General features: G+C 51.0%; 2 protein-coding genes across 6 annotated transcripts in view; one reads left to right on the top strand and one right to left on the bottom strand.

Moving 5' to 3' along the window:
* Window positions 1–4,389, top strand: part of LOC107077938 (uncharacterized) — a 129,580-nt gene extending 125,191 nt beyond the window's left edge. For 3 of the 5 annotated variants that reach the window (XM_069192815.1, XM_069192814.1, XM_069192817.1), the window contains one exon: window positions 3,294–4,389. In XM_069192815.1, the coding sequence (XP_069048916.1) occupies window positions 3,294–3,524 (231 nt within the window). In that variant the 3' untranslated portion in view covers window positions 3,525–4,389. The remainder of the gene's footprint in view (window positions 1–3,293) is intronic. The other 2 variants (XM_069192818.1, XM_069192816.1) reach the window with 1 other exon arrangement.
* A 7,609-nt stretch (window positions 4,390–11,998) lies between these two features.
* Window positions 11,999–13,853, bottom strand: ascl1a (achaete-scute family bHLH transcription factor 1a). The gene has a single exon (XM_069191977.1). It carries the CDS (start codon window positions 13,470–13,472, stop codon window positions 12,879–12,881), a length of 594 nt encoding a protein of 197 aa, XP_069048078.1. The 5' UTR covers window positions 13,473–13,853; the 3' UTR covers window positions 11,999–12,878.
* Between the last annotated feature and the right edge of the window lie 4,289 nt (window positions 13,854–18,142).

Below are 18,142 nucleotides of genomic sequence, written 5' to 3'. Positions count from 1 at the left end.
AACACACTTTGCAGGTCTCCTAATTGGGTTTATGCTTCACAGTGTGTTTAACCTAAATGAGGAGCAGTGTAATATTGCAATTCACAATGGAAAGGCAGGAATTACATTCAGAACTGGTGTTAGGTTCTGCTGTGAAAGGTGGACACCATGTCTGACCCGAGACTTGAAAGAGGGCTCATATCTGTTATGCAGTAATTTTAACCCTGCTTATATAGTTTGGGTTTATTCCGTGTAGGCCTTTGTAATTACAGAGTCGAACGGGAAAGGATTATTGTTGGTGTGAGTGCCAAAGGATTACCCGAACTTATTGAACAGGACGCATTAGCTGTGCAAACAGGTGCACACATAAAGGCCAGCGCAAGGGTGAATGAATGCTGAGGTCTTCCAATTTCACCCGGGCACTGAAATTAATGGGCTTCTGAAATGAATGAGTGTAGTTAGATTACGATTGATCCACGCTCAAATTATAGGAAAGAGTGGTGCTTTCTCTGTTCTTTTTCTTCAGTCTGCCAGTGTGGTTATCCCATTTCAGAGCTTATTTCTGCTCGGCCCCTTTCGTGCTTCAGGTCCTGGGTTTGAATCGCAGGTAACAATCCGACTAAAAGTTGCTGTAAGCGCTATAAAAAAGAACATACAGCTCCGTGCTCAGGTGAGGAGGCAGGCAGTATCCTGGAGACCTGTCTTGGCTGAATTGTGGAAATGTGCTTGGATACCAGCGAAGAAAGATGTTCTGTCGCCTTTCCCATTGCAGTTATTTGGCATATCGGTTTAATCGCATCCACACTTCTTTTCAGTATTCAGATAAGCTGCTAAGTGTTCCCCGGACACGAACATGGGAACAGTCGTCTGGAAATTACGAGCTATTACAGACAAAAAGAGCACCCACACCTCCGGATTGCTGCTGGGCTCCATGCAGACAGGATGCGTCAAAATGGGTGTTTTTAACCAGTTCGGCACGGCGCTCAAAAACTCCACAGCTCTGCTCCTCAGGTTTTTGTGTTGTTTTTTCGCAAGGCCCTGTGCGGTTCGGGAAACTCACTCCACACTGTTACGGATTCGCTCTCCTCATGGGTGTGCAATCATGACATCGGTTTCGTTGAAAACAGTTATTGTCACGCACACAGTCGGCTTAGCTCGAGAGCTTTGCAAAGTTCTGAGAAAGCTGCCCGGGGGTCTTGTGAAGAAGGTCCCATCGCCTGGAAATGTTTTTTATCATCTTTGAAAAGGGTCTGAGTGCGAAGCAAACAGAACCGTGCATGTTTGGGGGGTTCGGCCTGCTTCCTGCGCCCATTGCCTGCTGGGACAGGCTCCAGCTCCCCCGCCACCCTGAGCTGGACAGAGCCGTTGGAAAATAGATGGTCTAGCCTGCTGTTGTCATGCATAAAAGGACAAATAAATTCATCTTTTACTTTTCTATACAGGGAGCCTAGAGGCTGTATTGTTCAGTGATGTTGGCAATGGGACATTGATTGGGGTGTCAATGTCAGTGCTACAAGCTTAGTTTATTCTTGTATCATGTAATAATAATAATAATAATAATAATTATTATTATTATTATTATTATTATTATTATTATTATTATTATTATTATTATTATAAGCTCCTTTTCCAAACCCAAGGACACAGAGTTTTCTTTCACATGATTTGCTGTAGTGCAAAACAGATTTATTCATGTTTCTGTGATATTTCAAAACACAATTCCATTTGGAATCCATTATATCTTGAGGATGTTAATATTTAAGAAAAAAAGCAATAGAGCTCCTCGTTTTATATACCAGTGTATATTATTCTGGATGGTAACACTGCAAAAATAACAACCTAAATAGACTTTTAACAAATCTAACACAGGTGTCTCTAATAGACATTAACCTGATTAACACTTTCTCAGGAGGGGAAACTGATACAGCTATTCGTCATTGATTTTACACATATATGTATTTAGGCCACAGGAATAAATTTGCAGTTGAAATTATGGAGACACCTGGAGGTTTGACTGAAACTCGAGAAAAGCAAATACTGCACCATATCACTACTAGCTTTTGAAATGTATGAACATATGCACACTAAACTCAGCAAAGAACTGTGAAAGAGAATATGGCTTTGCAGTATATTAGAGACACCTCTTCTCATTAGAAGACTGAAGGGTCTATAATGACCTGTAGCAGCTGCACCCGTAATAAACATTCTGTCACACACCTTTCGGCCTCGTGACACTCTATACAGTCGTTTCATTCATGAAGAGCATCATCACATCATGCCACTTTCCCTTGCCTCTTATCCACCTTGGACAGGACGCCAGCCCATCACAGGGCACACACACACACACACTCACACCCTGGACAGGACGCCAGCCCATCACAGGGCACACACACACACAGACACACTCACACACCCTGGACAGGACGCCAGCCCATCACAGGGCACACACACACACACACACACACACACACACACACCTTTGACATGGTGCCAGTCCTTCATAGGACTTACACAGACACACACACACAAACACACACACAACCTGGACAGGGCACAAACAGACACACACAGACACACACACACACACACACACACACACACACACACACACACACACACACACCCTGGACAGGACGCCAGCCCATCACAGGGCACACACACACACAGACACACTCACACACCCTGGACAGGACGCCAGCCCATCACAGGGCACACACACACACACACACACACACACCTTGGACATGGTGCCAGTCCTTCATAGGACTTACACAGACACACACACACAAACACACAACCTGGACAGGACACTAGTCCATCACAGGGCACAAACAGACACAGACACACTCTCACACCCTGGACAGGACGCCAGTCCATCAAACGCCACACAGACAGCACCCTGGTCCGGAGTTGAACCCGGGGCCCCAGCAATGCTGGCCACTGCACCACCCTCACCTGTTCCTACACGTCCACAGGGAAACATGAAGGGGTGTGATAGCAACTTCGCATACAAGAGGCGGAAGCTGGGTAAGGACGGATCACATTCAGTATCCTTTGTCCGTGCATGGGATGTTTCCCAACGCTCTCTATCGGGAACCTGAGAGCTACTTCTGTAAGGAATAAAAATGTAAAACCCGCCTGCAGATTTGTGATTTGTGTCCGATCTGTGCAAATTAGCTTGACCCCAGTAAAGAAACCGAATCAGACGGAAAAGCGCGCTCCTTTTATTTACCTTTGTTGTGTTGTTGTTGTTGTTGTTGTTCTTCTTCTTCTTCTTCTTCTTCTTCTTCTTCTTATTGTTGTTATCTCTCCAGCAACTGTTCCTGTGCAACATGGACGCCCGGACGCGCACCATCAGCGCGCAGCAGCTGCTCGTGGAGCTGAAGGCCGGCGGGATTCGCGAGGAGCACGAGCAGGCAGTGCGCCGCGAGCTGAGGCACATCCGCTCCCTCGACCTGCTGGGCTTCCTCACCTACCTGCCGCTCTTCCTGCTCATTCACAGCTCCGTCGTCGCCAACCCGCTGGACGACTCGAAGACACTGTGACCCCGAGAGGGCGTGCGACCCCCGGCGCCGGGCAGGCGGCTGGTGGCCGATCTCCAGTCGGTGGTGATTAAACGGGATTCGTGCGATGTGATCCCACTCCGTGGGTCTGATTAAACGCGAGTTCTTCAGTGCGAAACCTCGGGAGGGGTGAAGGCGGCCGAGCTAATGAAGCCCCGGCTGCCGCAACTCACAAATAATCCTGACGTGACGGCCTCAGCTCTCCCCCGTACCTCCCTTCACCCCTGCACCTGTCCCTTGGTCGTCTTTCACCAGACAGGGGGTCCTGGACTCGTCGGGCCCGAGAGCCCCCTACACACCCTGGGCTCCTCGTGCAGCGACGTGCTGGCAGGCCACCGGTTTGTTTGCACGTCCGAACAGTAGACCCTGGCGCGGGGCACGCCTGAGAGGCGCTGCTCCGGCACTCGCAGACAGGAGCGTGATCTCAGGCGAGCTAGCATACGCGACTGCTGGCTTTTCTACAGCCTGAGGTTCGCTTCACGTGTTGAAAGTGTAGCAGCGCAATGGGCCGGCGGACTGTCTAAGGTTAGAGTGAAGAAAGTCTGGTGTGTGGGGAGCGTACTGGTGCACTCTCCTCTCCTCCCCACTGAGAGCTGGTGTGTGGGGAGTGGACTGGTGCACTCTGCTCTCCTCCCCACTGAGAGCTGGTGTGTGGGGAGTGGACTGGTGCACTCTGCTCTCCTCCCCACTGAGAGCTGGTGTGTGGGGAGTGGACTGGTGCACTCTGTTCTCCTCCCCACTGAGAGCTGGTGTGTGGGGAGTGTACTGGTGCACTCTGCTCTCCTCCCCACTGAGAGCTGGTGTGTGGGGAGTGGACTGGTGCACTCTGCTCTCCTCCCCACTGAGAGCTGGTGTGTGGGGAGTGGACTGGTGCACTCTGCTCTCCTCCCCACTGAGAGCTGGTGTGTGGGGAGTGGACTGGTGCACTCTGCTCTCCTCCCCACTGAGAGATGGTGTGTGGGGAGTGTACTGGTGCACTCTGCTCTCCTCCCCACTGAGAGCTGGTGTGTGGGGAGTGGACTGGTGCACTCTGCTCTCCTCCCCACTGAGAGCTGGTGTGTGGGGAGTGTACTGGAGCATCATCCAGGTCAGGCTGCACACTGGTGGTGGTGGAGGGGATCCCCATTACCTGTAAAGAGCTTTGAGTGGAGTGTGCAGAAAAGTGCTGTGTACAGTACATGTAAAGGCATTAATCGTTATTACGTTTATTAGAAGGAGAACATTTGAAAAAAAGAGTAATAAATGATTGTTTGTATTTAGATGTGTAGGACATGAGAAAAGGCACAAACGAGAGGAGCCCCTTGGAAGGTCCTGCTCTCTGGTTGTGTCCCCCTGCGCTGTGGGAATGTGGGTCTGGACACCCGGTCCTGGGGCGTAGCCGATACTTTCAAGACACGGCTGGATGGGATCCTGGGATCAGTTAGCTACTAAAATACAGAGAAGCTGCATGAGATGAAATGGAGTCCTTTGTATCTTTTCTTACAGTACTGTATGTCCTGCACGCCCACAACTACATGTGAAGGAACAGGTGTAAAGGGTTATTCCCTGCTGAAAAGAGAAAAAAAGAGACACAGCGTTGTGACCCTGACCCAGTGACCCTGTGGATAAGAGGTAACTAAGAGAGGTGTTTCATTTCTTCTCTTTTCAGCAGGAATAAAGCTTTGCTTGTTCCTTTGCAGCCTACGCCTGCTGACAAAACTCCCCTACGTCAACTACTACAGCTACCTGTTGTACATAAACTGTATGTAGCTAAGAGAAGATCACTTTATTGGCCATATACAATTTCTTGCATGAGGAATTTGTCTTTTTCGCATACCCCAGCTTGCTCTCCATGAGACAGGCACACAGAGGGGGAGAAAGAGGCTTGGGGTCAGAGTCCTTCTTGGATGGTGTGTTAGGCGGGCGATGGGAGGGCATATGTTTAAGTCGTCGCCTTAATTCTTACTATAATACAATAGTTCAAACCACAGGGGCCAGGGGCCTACTGTATACAGTATAGACTCCTGGACTCGAAAGCACTGAGACACTTCACACATTTTCACAACGGCCAATAAAAGGACGCGAATCGACGTTCCGAAGTAGTATACTCTCCTTCAATCCTGACCAGGTAGAGGAAAGTTAAATTAAGCACAGAGTGCTGTCTGTGGTACTGAAATTTCTGAAATTTCTGCGGGTCTCGGAGTTTGCAGCTCTCCCGGGAAGGAGTGGAGCTCCCCAAAATGAAAAAAAAAGTGTTTTTTATGTACTGTACGAGTCGACATTTTTATAACGGCAGCGTGCAGAGAACAGCACGTTTCTCCTTCTTTCTGCATCTCATGAAAAGACGTCTCCTCTCTCTTTTTTTTTTTACAAACCAGCATCACTAATTGGTGACTGGGGCTCTTTTGCTGGTCTCCCCGTTAAAATTCAAGGGGCGTTCCCCCTGTCGCTGCGCGCTCCCCTTCTGCATCTTTTCAATCGTTAACAACAACAACAACAACAACAACAAACAACAAAAAAAGAAAGAAAAAACAACAAGTAGTTTTGCCTCTCAGCGAGAGAAAAGAAGAAGAAGAAGAAGCGTCGAAGAAGCGTCGAAGAAGAAGCTTTCCCCTCCATGTCTGAGACGACAACACATCGTGACGCCCGCTATTGAATTCCAGCATTGTAAACAAAATGTCCGGAACACAGGCCATTTCTGAAGGCTGAATCGGAGCGGATAGGGTCTTTAACACCAGAGCATCCCCTGCGCTCGCAGCAATGCCGTGGTCAGTGTGTGCGAAGGGTCCTTTAAAAGAGCTATTGTTGGGCGTTGCTAAGTACTCCTTAGCAACGACGAGGCCAAGCTTTCCTTCGACCGTATGAAAAAGACGCGTTTTTTTTTCCAAACGAGTACCCTCTTGTTCCTGTAATTAATAATCATAACATCTAACAGGGGGAAACGAAGCCCTTCTCTCTCAGACAAGATTCGCTGTGAACCTATTTCGTGATTTACGCCATAACCGACCCCAAGCGTCTGACACCGGACTGACATTTAAACAGACACTTCGATGTTTTAAACACTAAAAGCTCACACTTCAGGCCAGCTTCAGACGAGCAGTCAGTGCACCATAAGCCCAACCGAGAAAAAAAAACAAAACAGGAAAAAAAAATAAGAGTCGAATACAGCTTTTAAACGAGGCTTCAATGTAGCAACTTTCTTGTTGAGTTTTATGGAGGATGAAAGAACATAATTCACTTCGGTTTTATTATTAGTCGTAGTTGTTGTAGTAGATGTAGCAGCATCAGTAACAGAAGAAGTAACAGTAGGAGTGGTTGCAATAGTAGTATTCTATGGGATGTCAAAAGCAGAAGTCTGTATAAAGGCAAGATAAATACAAACACTAAAAGACACCAGCAGATATATATATATATGAACAGTTTATCATTTCTATAAAAAAAACACAAATTCTACTTAATGGATGAGGGCAGAAGTCTACATGATGATTTAATGTACTGTATGCACTGGCTTGAGTCACCACAATTAAGTAACTTTTCTTTGTGTGGGCTGTGTGAAACGTCACACGGACAACTCGCTGGTCTAGGGGCCGATAGAAACAGACCTCAGTCTTCTTTACTTACAGTACATCACGTTGAAGGTTGATAAATATCACCTGTGCTTGTTGCTTCAGATTAAAAACAATCTAATGAATCAGATTCAGCTTCCTGGAGACACAGAATATTATTTTGCCTGGCCGAATCAGCTTGGTGTCTTCATTAAGGGCCTGGCGGGGACGGGATTACTGCCCCTCTCTTTCCTCGGTCGCATGTGAAAGGCCCAGAGAAGCAGGAAGCCAGCGAAACGAGGGCAGAAAGGAGTTTGCAGAAACGCTTAGCTGTCTCCTCACAGCCCTCCTCCTCCGTGGGCCCCTCTTGGTAACCGCCTGGTAAACCTGCGAGAGGAATGTGAGTTCATAGTCGTGTGCTGATTGTCATTATGGCCACCAAATTGCACGGCAGCTCATTAATCATAGACTAGGATAGGCAATCACTAGAGGAAGAAGAAAAAAGACGACTGAATTCAATAGAACCCAGGGAATAAAGCCTGGTAAATCATGTTTAACATGCAAACCTTGCCTGCAGAGATAGGAGCAATGAACAAAAATTATCGGCCTCTTTTAAAAAAAAAGAAAACTTCTACTTATCTCTGATTTGCATTCAGCTCCCCTGAATGGTGCTTAAGCCTGTTATTTCATTCATTTGGTGCAGGGCCTCTCACAATGCCAAGTCTAACCAGAGACCTCTACAGTGTGTGACCCCCCAAAACCAGTCTTTTTAAGGCAATTCCACGTCACTTGTGTGTTTGAACCCCACTACATTTCAATGCTGGTGCCTCCTCAGACAAGCGCATTCTCTTGGAATGAAAGGGGCTGCCTCGGGCCATTCAAACGCAAAATGGCAGAAGGAGATGACTGGTGAATCAATTTCCACAGCCCACCCAAACCCACGATAGCCTTTTGCTTTTTCTTTACGGAAGAAAAAAAATGTATCTCTCTTTTTTGTTTGTTCCGGTTTGTTTGTTTTTTAATGATTTGTTTTTAAGGCAAGAGATTGGGCTTTCCTCAAAATGCAACGTGATGAATCCACAGAGACCCATTTCTGATGACGAATTGACTCGTTTAGCGGACGGCGTGTCTGTTTCCAGTTACAAATGTGTCATTCACCCAGGTTCGAATGCTCTTTGTCATGTTTCCTCCTCAGCATTTCAACACACTTACAGTATCCCTACTGCTTCTGCAATTGACTTCAACGTCATTCAAAGCTGTTTTAATTAGCAGTGGGCTTAATTTCGAGGGCAAGGTGAGCCACCTGGCCTCTTTGAGGCAGGACTGGAGACAGGACACGCCTCACATTCCCTCTAGACTGAAATTCACGTGGAAACTAAGCAGACCTAGACTGCCGGCTTATGCTCTTATTGTCAACCAGGGATACAGGTCAGGACAGCTGAGCCTCCCTTCTGACTTCTTGCAAAGAGTTCAGGCAGATTAGGGAGATTAATGATTTAAACGGGGGGCCAGCAACAATTTTTAAAAACGGGTTTTTGCACAGTGAGAGCAAGGAAATTGTGAAATAGTGCAAATACAAAATATTCAAGAAGCCGTTATATTTTAGTGTTTATATTGCAATAGTACCTACAGTAATGATAGTTAAGCAGCATCTCCCGTGCAGCACATCATTATTCCCGAGGAATGACAACGCCCCAAAATCGGAGCATAACGAACTATTGTGGGGCGAATATTTGGCTTAACCCTCCGGGCCGTAGGACGAGGAGGCCAGGACCCCCGCTCAAGGTGACCAAGGTGCAGCTGCAGAGGTGGAGCTGCGATACAGAAGTCGCACGCGAGGGAGGGAGAGATCGCGTCTGGTATTTATAGCGTTCGGCGGAGGAAGGACGAAGGGAGTGATCGCTGATCGCTGACAGCTGGGGATGACTGAGCGTGGTTGTTGTCATCCCTCCCGAACTTCAGTTAAATAAACTCCATTTCTTCAACCTGCGTGTTTTCCACTGGACCCCAGGTGACTAAAGGTGTCAGGCTGGTCTAGGCCCTGGTCTACAGTAGAAATGGACAGCTCTGTGCCGGAGTGTGCTTTAGGCCTTGCAGAATAACCCTGGTGCAAAGGGATGCGTCCTGAATCGGCATCTCACCCAGGGCTCAGTCGGACTCCAATTCAACGTACACGCCTCATTTCTCCCAGTCGGGTTCTCCCCTCGCCTTCTCCTCTCTCATAGCTTGGGCAGAGTGTCACAGCATCAGGAATCCTTCATCCGTTTTCTCCATGAGGAAAATAAAATAAAAACGTCCAGAGGGTGAAAGAAGTAAGAAGGTTCGGTTTGAACTGCGGGTTCAAATTTATCTTTTAGTCATGTTTTATTTATTTTTTTCAAAAAAGAAGAGACAGGGGGGGGGGCCGTTTTCTGGCCCTGTGTTTTAATCGACATGAGTTAGGAGTGAGTTCAATTAGCCAGTCCTCATTCGTTCGTGCTCGGGCCAGCGGGGTGGCAGAGGGGGTTGTTTTCAGCCAGGCTGCAGTAGTTAGAAGTGGGACACGGCTGTCCTACTCTTGGGGTGTGGGGGAGGGGGTACTGTACTTGGCTTAGACTCCTTCAGTGAAACACACGACTTAGTACGCAGGCAGCGATTATAAATCGGTTTTTCCTTTCTTAAAGAGACCGTCAGCCAAATTCATTAATGAGATGAGATGAGATAAGATCACTTTGTTGGCCATATACAAGTTCTTGCATGAGGAATTTGTCTTTGTCGCAGACCCCAGCTTGCTCTCCCCGAGAGAAGCTTGATTGGTATTAATTTGAAAAAAAAAAAGATCGAGTGCTAAAAGAAAAAAGGGCCGAGGCAGTGAAAATCCCAATAGTTTCTTTAGCACTTTTTTCAGACGCAACAGGGAAGAACAGGCGATTCGACACGGCGGTGTCTGTCCCCTTGCGCCTGACAGGCCCGGTGAGGGACGGGGTGTTCCCCCGCAGGCGGCCCGGTGAGCGGTCAGGCTCCTCCGGCCTCCTGCGGGATTCTGGCACAGGCGAGCGGCGCGGCGGAGCGAGCGAGCACAGAGGGCTCCAGCCTGGGCTGGTCTCTCCGCTCACCCGCGGGTTTAATCCGCGCCTTGAAGGGTATACAGTACTGGAACTTGAAACCCGCCTTTAAATCGAGCTCTTGTCTTGGTTCAGAAAAGGTGGCCCCTGCTGTGCTTTTATTTTCATGAAGCAGCGCGGCAGATATTTTTTTAAAAAAAAGTATTTCGCGATTTTCCAGATATCAGATGATTTACAGAGATTTAAAAGCGGGTATGTACTCTTTTGGGTCCTAGAGCAGATATTGGCAATCAATCAATCCATCATCACTGTACATTTACAGTGTCACCCAGCTGGCGCTTTTAACGTGACGTGCATTCCCGTTCAATCTGTGTTATCTGCGTCTGTTTTATCAGTAAATTTATAGGTAAGGAGACTTCGCGCGGAGTATCTTCCAGCTCCAGATTAGCGGAGCACGGAGCCAGGAGTGTTTAGTGTCCGCCCTCTGCACGTCCCAGAGGCTGGCCTGCGAGCTGCAGACGAGCACTGGTGCCCCGGAGCAGGTCTCAAGGGCCTGGCGCGCGCCGCTGACAGTCGGCGCATGCCATCGGCCAACCAGCGCGCGACCTCGGCGATTCATTCAGCCAGGCACGCGCCCAGCTGCAGCTCTCCAGTCGCCCCCCCCCAAAAAAACCCACAACTGATCGAACTTCTGTATCCTCTCAACTAGATTGACATGAAAGGGGCGGTTTTTACCTCTAAAAACAGCCACGAGGTATGGTGCTGCTGGGCTCATTAGCCGCTTAAGTTGCCTCATTCCTGCCAATCTGAACGTCAACCGCAAGACGGGTCGGTTGCGCCGGAATCGCGTCCTTTCGGGACACGGAGGTGTTTCAGTCGCATTCAAACGCGAGTGCACGCGTGAGTAGCATCTTTACAACCCGCCTAACATCCGCTAGAAAAACAAGGTTAAGGTTAGAGAAAACACAACGTTTCGGCCGTGGAGCCTTCTTCAGGTTCAGGGCCTTCTTCAGGACCGCTCCACGGCCGAAACGTTGTGTTTTCTCTCTTCTTCTTTTTCAGCAGGGAATAAACCCATTACTTGTCCCTTTGCAGCCCACGCCTGCTGACGCAGCTCCCCACTACTGAAGGTTAAGGTCAGACACCCAGCAGCAGATGTATGCCCTCCGAACGTCTCGTGACACTTTCTTCCCCCAAACGATGCCCTTTTTGTCGAGGTGATCATAGTGAACGGACCCCGCAAGCAGTTTATAAAAACCCCACGCAGCGGGAACAGGAGCGTGGACGTGGCCTGTACTCACGCTTTTGCGAGAGCTGCACATGACCAGGGGGCGAGTCGCCGAGCCGACTTGCTGTGTTTACGCCCAATGATGCTCGTGGGCTGCATGAGACACGCGCCGGGCGTGATGGTCTCGGGCGCTGCGGGCCGGCCCTCGTCACGGGAGAAGGCCGCGCGATGCTGGGCGATGAGGCGGATGTCCTGGGGTCTGCCCTGTCTTACTCTGCCCCCCTAACCAGTGACCGCTCCGGATTCTCCCGCGGAGTCGGGTGCGAACGGAGACCCCGGGCGTCTTCTTCAGGGACCCCGAGGGCAAAACCGCACCCCCTCCCGGGTGTGCTCAGGGGCGCGGGCCGGGCAGAGCCCACCCGAGTCCGAAACACCCAGACCGCTCTGAGTGGGGGGGGGCAGTGTAGCTCTCCGTGATTCGGGGCGCCCGGACGCGCGTGTTTCGCCCCCACCCCGGGCAGACCTGTCCCACTGCGCACGGAGCGCACAGAGCCTACCTGGCTGAGGTGTCAAGGTGTCGCCTGTCCACACACCGGGGGAGAGCCCTTAAGAATCAATCACTGCACGCCAACACATGCGCTTTAGAAAAAGTTTGCTTTTATTATGAAACTAGTATATATATATAGAAAACACGGACTCTTTTTTTTTTAAATACACCCAGTAGGAAAGGCAATGGTATCGGAAACATAAGCAGAACAGAACCAATGGGGAGCCATTGCGGTCTGCGTTTGGACAACAGCTGCATACACTGCGCTCGGGGCGAAAGTAAGACACGGCGGTGCTCGGGAGTGCGGCCGGGCAGGTTGAGACCCCGTCTAAAGAGGCAGAGGTGAGAGGCATCACATTCATATATCGTCAGGATACACACGTCTCCAAACCGTTTGTACAAAAACGCCTATAAATCTCTCTTATATACAAAAATAGCTTAATATATTCCCAAAAAAAAAAAAACGACAGGTTAGAAACAAATAGACTTTCCCATATAATAAAATCCGCAAAAAAGATTGGAAGCATTTTTTTTTAGAGTCGGAACATTACAGGAGCTTACAAAAATACGTATTACGTTCTCTGATTGGGTTTAGCATAGTTCGGAAATGATGAAGGAGAAGTACGTTTCAGGGCTCGGCTGTGGCGCGGCACAGCCAGGGGTCGAGCTCGGCGTCCTCGGCGGTCAGGCCAGGGCTCGCAGGCTCTACAGGAGCGCCCTCCTCTTCCTCGGCACTGGCTCCGCGCCCCGGCGGGGGACCGGGGGCGCCCTCCTCTTCCTCGGCACTGGCTCCGCGCCCCGGCGGGGGACCGGGGGCGCCCTCCTCTTCCTCGGCCCGGCGCACCGACCGCAGTGCAAACGAGTAAGGGCGGCAGCTGCCCTGTGCTGTCAGGTTGCTCGGCTCTGGCGTTTCTCCCGCCGCCCTCCAGGCGCGCTGGGAACAAGTCCGCTGCCCAGCGCGGGGGTCGGGGTCCCCCGGAGCCACAGGAGGCCTCAGAACCAGCTGGTGAAGTCCAGGAGCTCCTGCTCCTCGGGGCTCAGCGGGTCGTACGACCCTTCGTCCGAGGAGTACGAGGAGACGGGCGAGCCCGCCATCGAGTTCATGTCCTGCGGGTAGCCCTGGGAGATGGCCGGCGACAGCACCCCCGCCCGGAAGGCGGCGCTCACGGCGTCGTGCTCGTCCAGCAGCTGCTGCAGGGCGCGGATGTACTCGACCGCCGAGCGCAGCGTCTCCACCTTGCTCATCTTGCGGTTGGCCGCGCCGTTGGGCACGTGCTCGCGCAGCGTGGCGAAGCCCAGGTTCACCAGCTTCACGCGGTTGCGCTCGCGCTCGTTGCGGCGCGCCACGGCGGCCGGCTGCTGCTGCGGCAGGGTGTAGCCGAAGCCGGCGAAGGTCAGGCGCCGCTTGCAGCGCAGCAGCTCGGGCGAGGACGAGCGCGGCCTCCGGGCCGGCTTGGGGGCCGGCGGGCCGCCCGGGCTGTCGGCCGGCCTGAGCTGGGCGCCCTGCGCGGCGGCGGCGAAGAAGCAGGCGGGTGGAAGCAGGTGCTGCTGGCTGGCGCCGAGCTCCATCTTGGCAGCGATATCCATTGGCAGCGGATGCCGGGAGGAAGAGAAACGGAGGTCCGCTCGCTTGTCCGTCTCCCCCTTTTTTGTTTTTACTTTGGGGGGCTGCGGTGGGAAGGGCCGTGCGTGCCGCTCGTGGCGCTCGCGTGTGGCTGCTGGTGAGCACGCTCTGGCGGCGCTCGCTGTGAAGGCGGTCTCGCAGGCTCTCGCCTCGCGCGCTCCCCGGGCCGGAGTGAGTGCCGCGAGCGGGCGGCGGCGGCTTTTTCAAGGCACACACACGGCCCCACGCGCGGGGGGCTGGCCACGCCCCCCGCTGCCGGCTCGCGCTCCCCTCCGGCTCCGAGTGTTGTTGCAACGCGTACGCCGGGCGCGTGCCGCCCCAGCCCCTGAACAAACAGCTCCCGTCTGCACAGACCGGGACTGGGCCGGGCCCTCGTTTTGTCCCTTCCTCCTTTTCCTGTCCCATCCAGTCTCGGGTTGCTATCCAATTAGGAGAGCGCGCTCCGTCCCTCTTAATCACACGGGGACTTGATTTTCAGCAGTGGGGTTTGAAACCTCGCACACGCGAGGAGGAGAGGAGTCCCACTGCATGTAAACCGCTTTATAAACAGCGAAAGCGCCATTCGTTAGCCAGCACTAAACCTTTTCTTAATGTAATGGTGCAAAACTCACGCATAGCAAAAACGTCGCGAAGTCTGCACGACTCCTCTTTCGCGACTATGAATTAGAAGACACTATCTTCCATCATAAGTAACGTTCGTGAACCCCGTGATCTTTAAAAATCAGAAATCAGATTTCAGCGTGGGGCTCCCTGCGTGAAAGCGTGCTGCCCTGTAGCGCTAGATACTTACAAGTGACCAGACTCACAAAATAACAAAACTTAAAAGTTAAAAACCGGAGTGGCTTCAGCCCACACAAACAAACAGACACTGCTTTTTGTGCCCGAGCAGCAATTACTGTCTAGTGCTGAAAGGATAGCTCTCTCCACCAGACCGGGGCAGTACGCGTGGATTTCATTAGGAGCAGGCGAACAACGCGGGTATCGCGCAGATAAGACGGATCTCGTTTAAATATAGATCCTCTGCGACCTTTTGAACAGAGAGAACGGCCTTTAGAAAAGCGCTAAAGTCGTTGTTTCCCGTCGGCCTGTTTCTCTGTGAAAACCGACGGGGTGTTTAAAACTGTTTAAAAATCTCTAAAGCGCCTCGATCTTTTTCCCCCCCATTTCGAATGTGTTGGACGGGAGTTGTTGTGATACTTAGTTCACAGTCAACTAGAAGCTCGGCTCAGACTAACATATTTTCCACTCCCCGGGTCCATTCAGGAGTTCTTGAAAAGCTGGTGTCGGTTTTCCCGGCGGGTTCCCGTTTTAACTAAATATTCCTTAAAACGGGCAGAGCGGGGATCGCCGGTGCGCGCAATTCTTCAGCTACAGTTGTTGTTTGTGTGTGTGTGTGTGTTTTAAAATGATTTGTTACACTCTGTTTTGTTACAGTAGGCGAGCGAGCGTGTATTTCTACAACTTTTCCCTCTTCAAAAAAAGTGAAAGAAGAGGTCTTTCAGACGGACACAAACCATCCGATTCCCTTCAGGGTAGCGGTGAATAGCTGGAAAAAAAAAAACACACACACAAAAAGACCTTACAATAAATTGTCCAATTTTTCTCTGTTGGCTGTGGCATTCAAGATCAAGCCAGTATTCAAGAACCAGCCCATTTTTTTGCTCAGCAAGGGAGTTTAGAAAAGAAGCGTGGGGTCTATTCACGGAGCTCCCTGCCCCCTCAGAGCTGCGGGTCTCTCTGTAACCTATCTTCCATGCCTTGTCAGAGCGTTTCTGGGGTCCAATTAGTGCCCTCTGAAAGCCTTCCCTTATTCTCCCAGCGGCAGAAGAGCTCTCCCGAGCCGCGCGCTGTTTTGACTGCTCCAATCATTGCTCGGTGACATAATTAATATGACAACTGGACGCTGGCACTGGGGGTAGCAACCGCTCGATTTCGTCAAGTTTGGAGCGGTTGCCAACGACCGGCGCGGATTTAACAAAACAAAAAAAAAAAAGACAAAGTGAAACGCGTTGGGACCGCTTTGCGCCGTCTCTGTCCCTCAAGTGCAGAAGCGCCCTGCTCGGTCTGCGGGCGGATCCGCGGTGCTTGCTTGGCCGCCCCTGTTATTAACACGCGAGATCTTCTTGGTGCCAGCACTCACTTTAAAAATCTAGATATGTTTTTTTTAAAATCCCGCTTTACAGAGTTAAAACTGCTGGTGTTAATTTAAAAAAAAAAAAAGAAACACAAATAGTTCAGAGTTTCGTGTTTTTGCTTCTTTAATTTGGCGCTCCAGCCCTGTGTGCTGTATTAAAACACAGGACTCGGTTTTATAACGCCATTGGCGGGACCCCGAATCTAAAGCGATTAAAAAGAGTGTCAAACTGCGCTGCAGATCAAAGAGCAGGAGAGCCGATCGCCCGCGAGGTCTCTGAGCAGCTCGGACGGACAACAGTCACACTTCCTGATCTTTCAGACCCCTTCCCCACGCAGCGCCTGTTTCGCCGGCTCGAGAAGTTTCCGAAACACCCCTCCCTCCCCCCCGAGCTCCAGCCCTCCGGACACGGGTCCGAGCGGTACGGCGAGCCTGAGCGTGTAACAGCATCTTTCACCGGGAGCGCGCGTCGCCCCTCGTGTCCTGCTAAACCGACATTACTTTTTATGAAAACATTTCGAACAACAGAGGTCATTTTTGTATTTTCCTTGTTGTTGTTTTGGGGTGGGGTGGAGTGTGTGTGTATTTGGGGGGGACATTTCCTATAAATCACATCAATTATAAACTGAAGAAAAAACCCATCCCCGAAAACAGACCATCGTTGGAACTACTGTCCACAGCTGTGCGAGTAGCCCCACTCGCCACGCGGGGACCGTGGGCACCCCGGGCGGCGGCCGGCACCTTGCTCCCGACCTGCGGGGACTGGAGACGGGTCCGAGGCTCGCGTCAAAGCTGACCCCACTGGAGGGGAAGACCCTCAGAGCTGCCTACTGCACACACACACACAGAGAGAGAGAGGGAGAGAGAAAGGCTGCTGACAGCCCACCGCGTCGGCGCATCTCCCTGCGCGACTGTGGAAATACCTCTGCGAACCCAGTCACTGGCCCCGTGTAGTCATAATTCCAGCGGGAGAGCGGAAGAATGACGCCTATGGCTTCCTTCAGTGTCTGGCAATGTCTGCTTTGTATTAGAACTCCTTTTCCGATAATTGACCAGGGGCTACGCAGCGACACGCGGGACGAATGGCCTGGATGCACACAGACGGGAGTCGTTCACAGTCATTATTTCTGCTCCTTTTTTCTCTTTTCCAGAGAGAGCGATTAGCAGCTGATAAAGACGGAATAATAAGCGTGTTGACCAAATACCCAGAGAAAGGGCGACAGCGCGCAGGGAAGCTCTTTCTTTTATTGACTTTGTTAACCACTTCGAGAGAGGCGGCAGGTGCTGCTCTCCAGGTGCGTCAGGCGTGGAATCCCCTGCAGCCATCGGAGCCATTTAGTAAATTAATTCTTTGGCATGAGGTCTGGGGAACATCCTGTGACTTGTTGAAGCAGGTAGCGCGCTGCCGGGAGACGGCCCTCGGGGGCCCCCTAGCGGCGCTGGGGGGATCGACGTCTCCGACCCTCGGGAACGACTCGTCCAGCCTCCGTCAGCCTGAATCCGTCCCCGATAAAGACGACACGGAGAGAGAGAGTGCTTAATGACAAGACAACCATCATCCCCACCACCAGAAAATTGTTTTCTGTAGGATCTCGATCATTTTAATGTTTGCGATACAAACGTAAGAACACAACAGAAATGGTTCTTCCGCCATATCTCCCTGCAGCTCACCGCTGGCAGCCCCCTGAAGCCCAGCAGGTGCGAGTCTGGCCAGTACCTGGATGGGAGACCTTCTGGGAAAGCTAAGGTTGCTACTGGAAGAGGTGTTAGTGGGGCCAGTTAGTGGGGCTCACCCTGCGGTCTGTGTGGGTCCTAATGCCCCAGTGTAGTGACGAGGACACTGTACTTGTAAAAAGACGCCATCCTTCGGATGAGACATAAAACCGAGGTCCTGACTCTCTGTGGTCATTACAAATCCCAGGGCGTTTCTCGAAAAGAGTAGGGGTGTTAGCCCGGCCTCCTGGTCAAATTTCCCCCTGGCCTTTACCAGTCATGGCCTCCTAATAACCCCCATCTCTGAACTGTCTCCATCACTCTGCTCTCCTCCCCACTGATAGCGTGTGTGGGGAGTGGACTGGTGCATCAGCCAGGTGGGGCTGCACACTGGTGGTGGGGATGGAGCTTTGAGTGCAGTGTCCAGAAAAGCGTTATATAAGTGTAAGCAATTATTAATAAAATAACGTTTGTAATGTTCTGCACCTTGGTGAGGCAGGTTGCAGAACATTGCCGTTGGCAAAGTTACCTTTATAAAGCAATTAAAGTGACAAGTTACTTGTGAGAGGAGCTACTTGTTTCGATTGCATATAGTGACTGCAGACGTTAACTCGCGTTCTCGGAACTTTTAACAAATCATTCTAACACGAGTAATTTGCGAAGTAATGGATTATGTTCTTACAGCACTGTAACTCTCCCCCAGCACATTAAATAATAAAAAAAATACAATGTTCGATAGAAACATCCGTCGGCATTCGGGGAGAAGGGCTAACGACGAAGCAGAAA

This window comes from Lepisosteus oculatus, chromosome 7 (assembly GCF_040954835.1).
Source record: "Lepisosteus oculatus isolate fLepOcu1 chromosome 7, fLepOcu1.hap2, whole genome shotgun sequence".
Taxonomy (NCBI): Eukaryota; Metazoa; Chordata; class Actinopteri; order Semionotiformes; family Lepisosteidae; genus Lepisosteus; species Lepisosteus oculatus.
The sequence above is the reverse complement of the archived record's forward strand: the minus strand, read 5'-3'. Positions and strand labels throughout refer to the sequence as shown.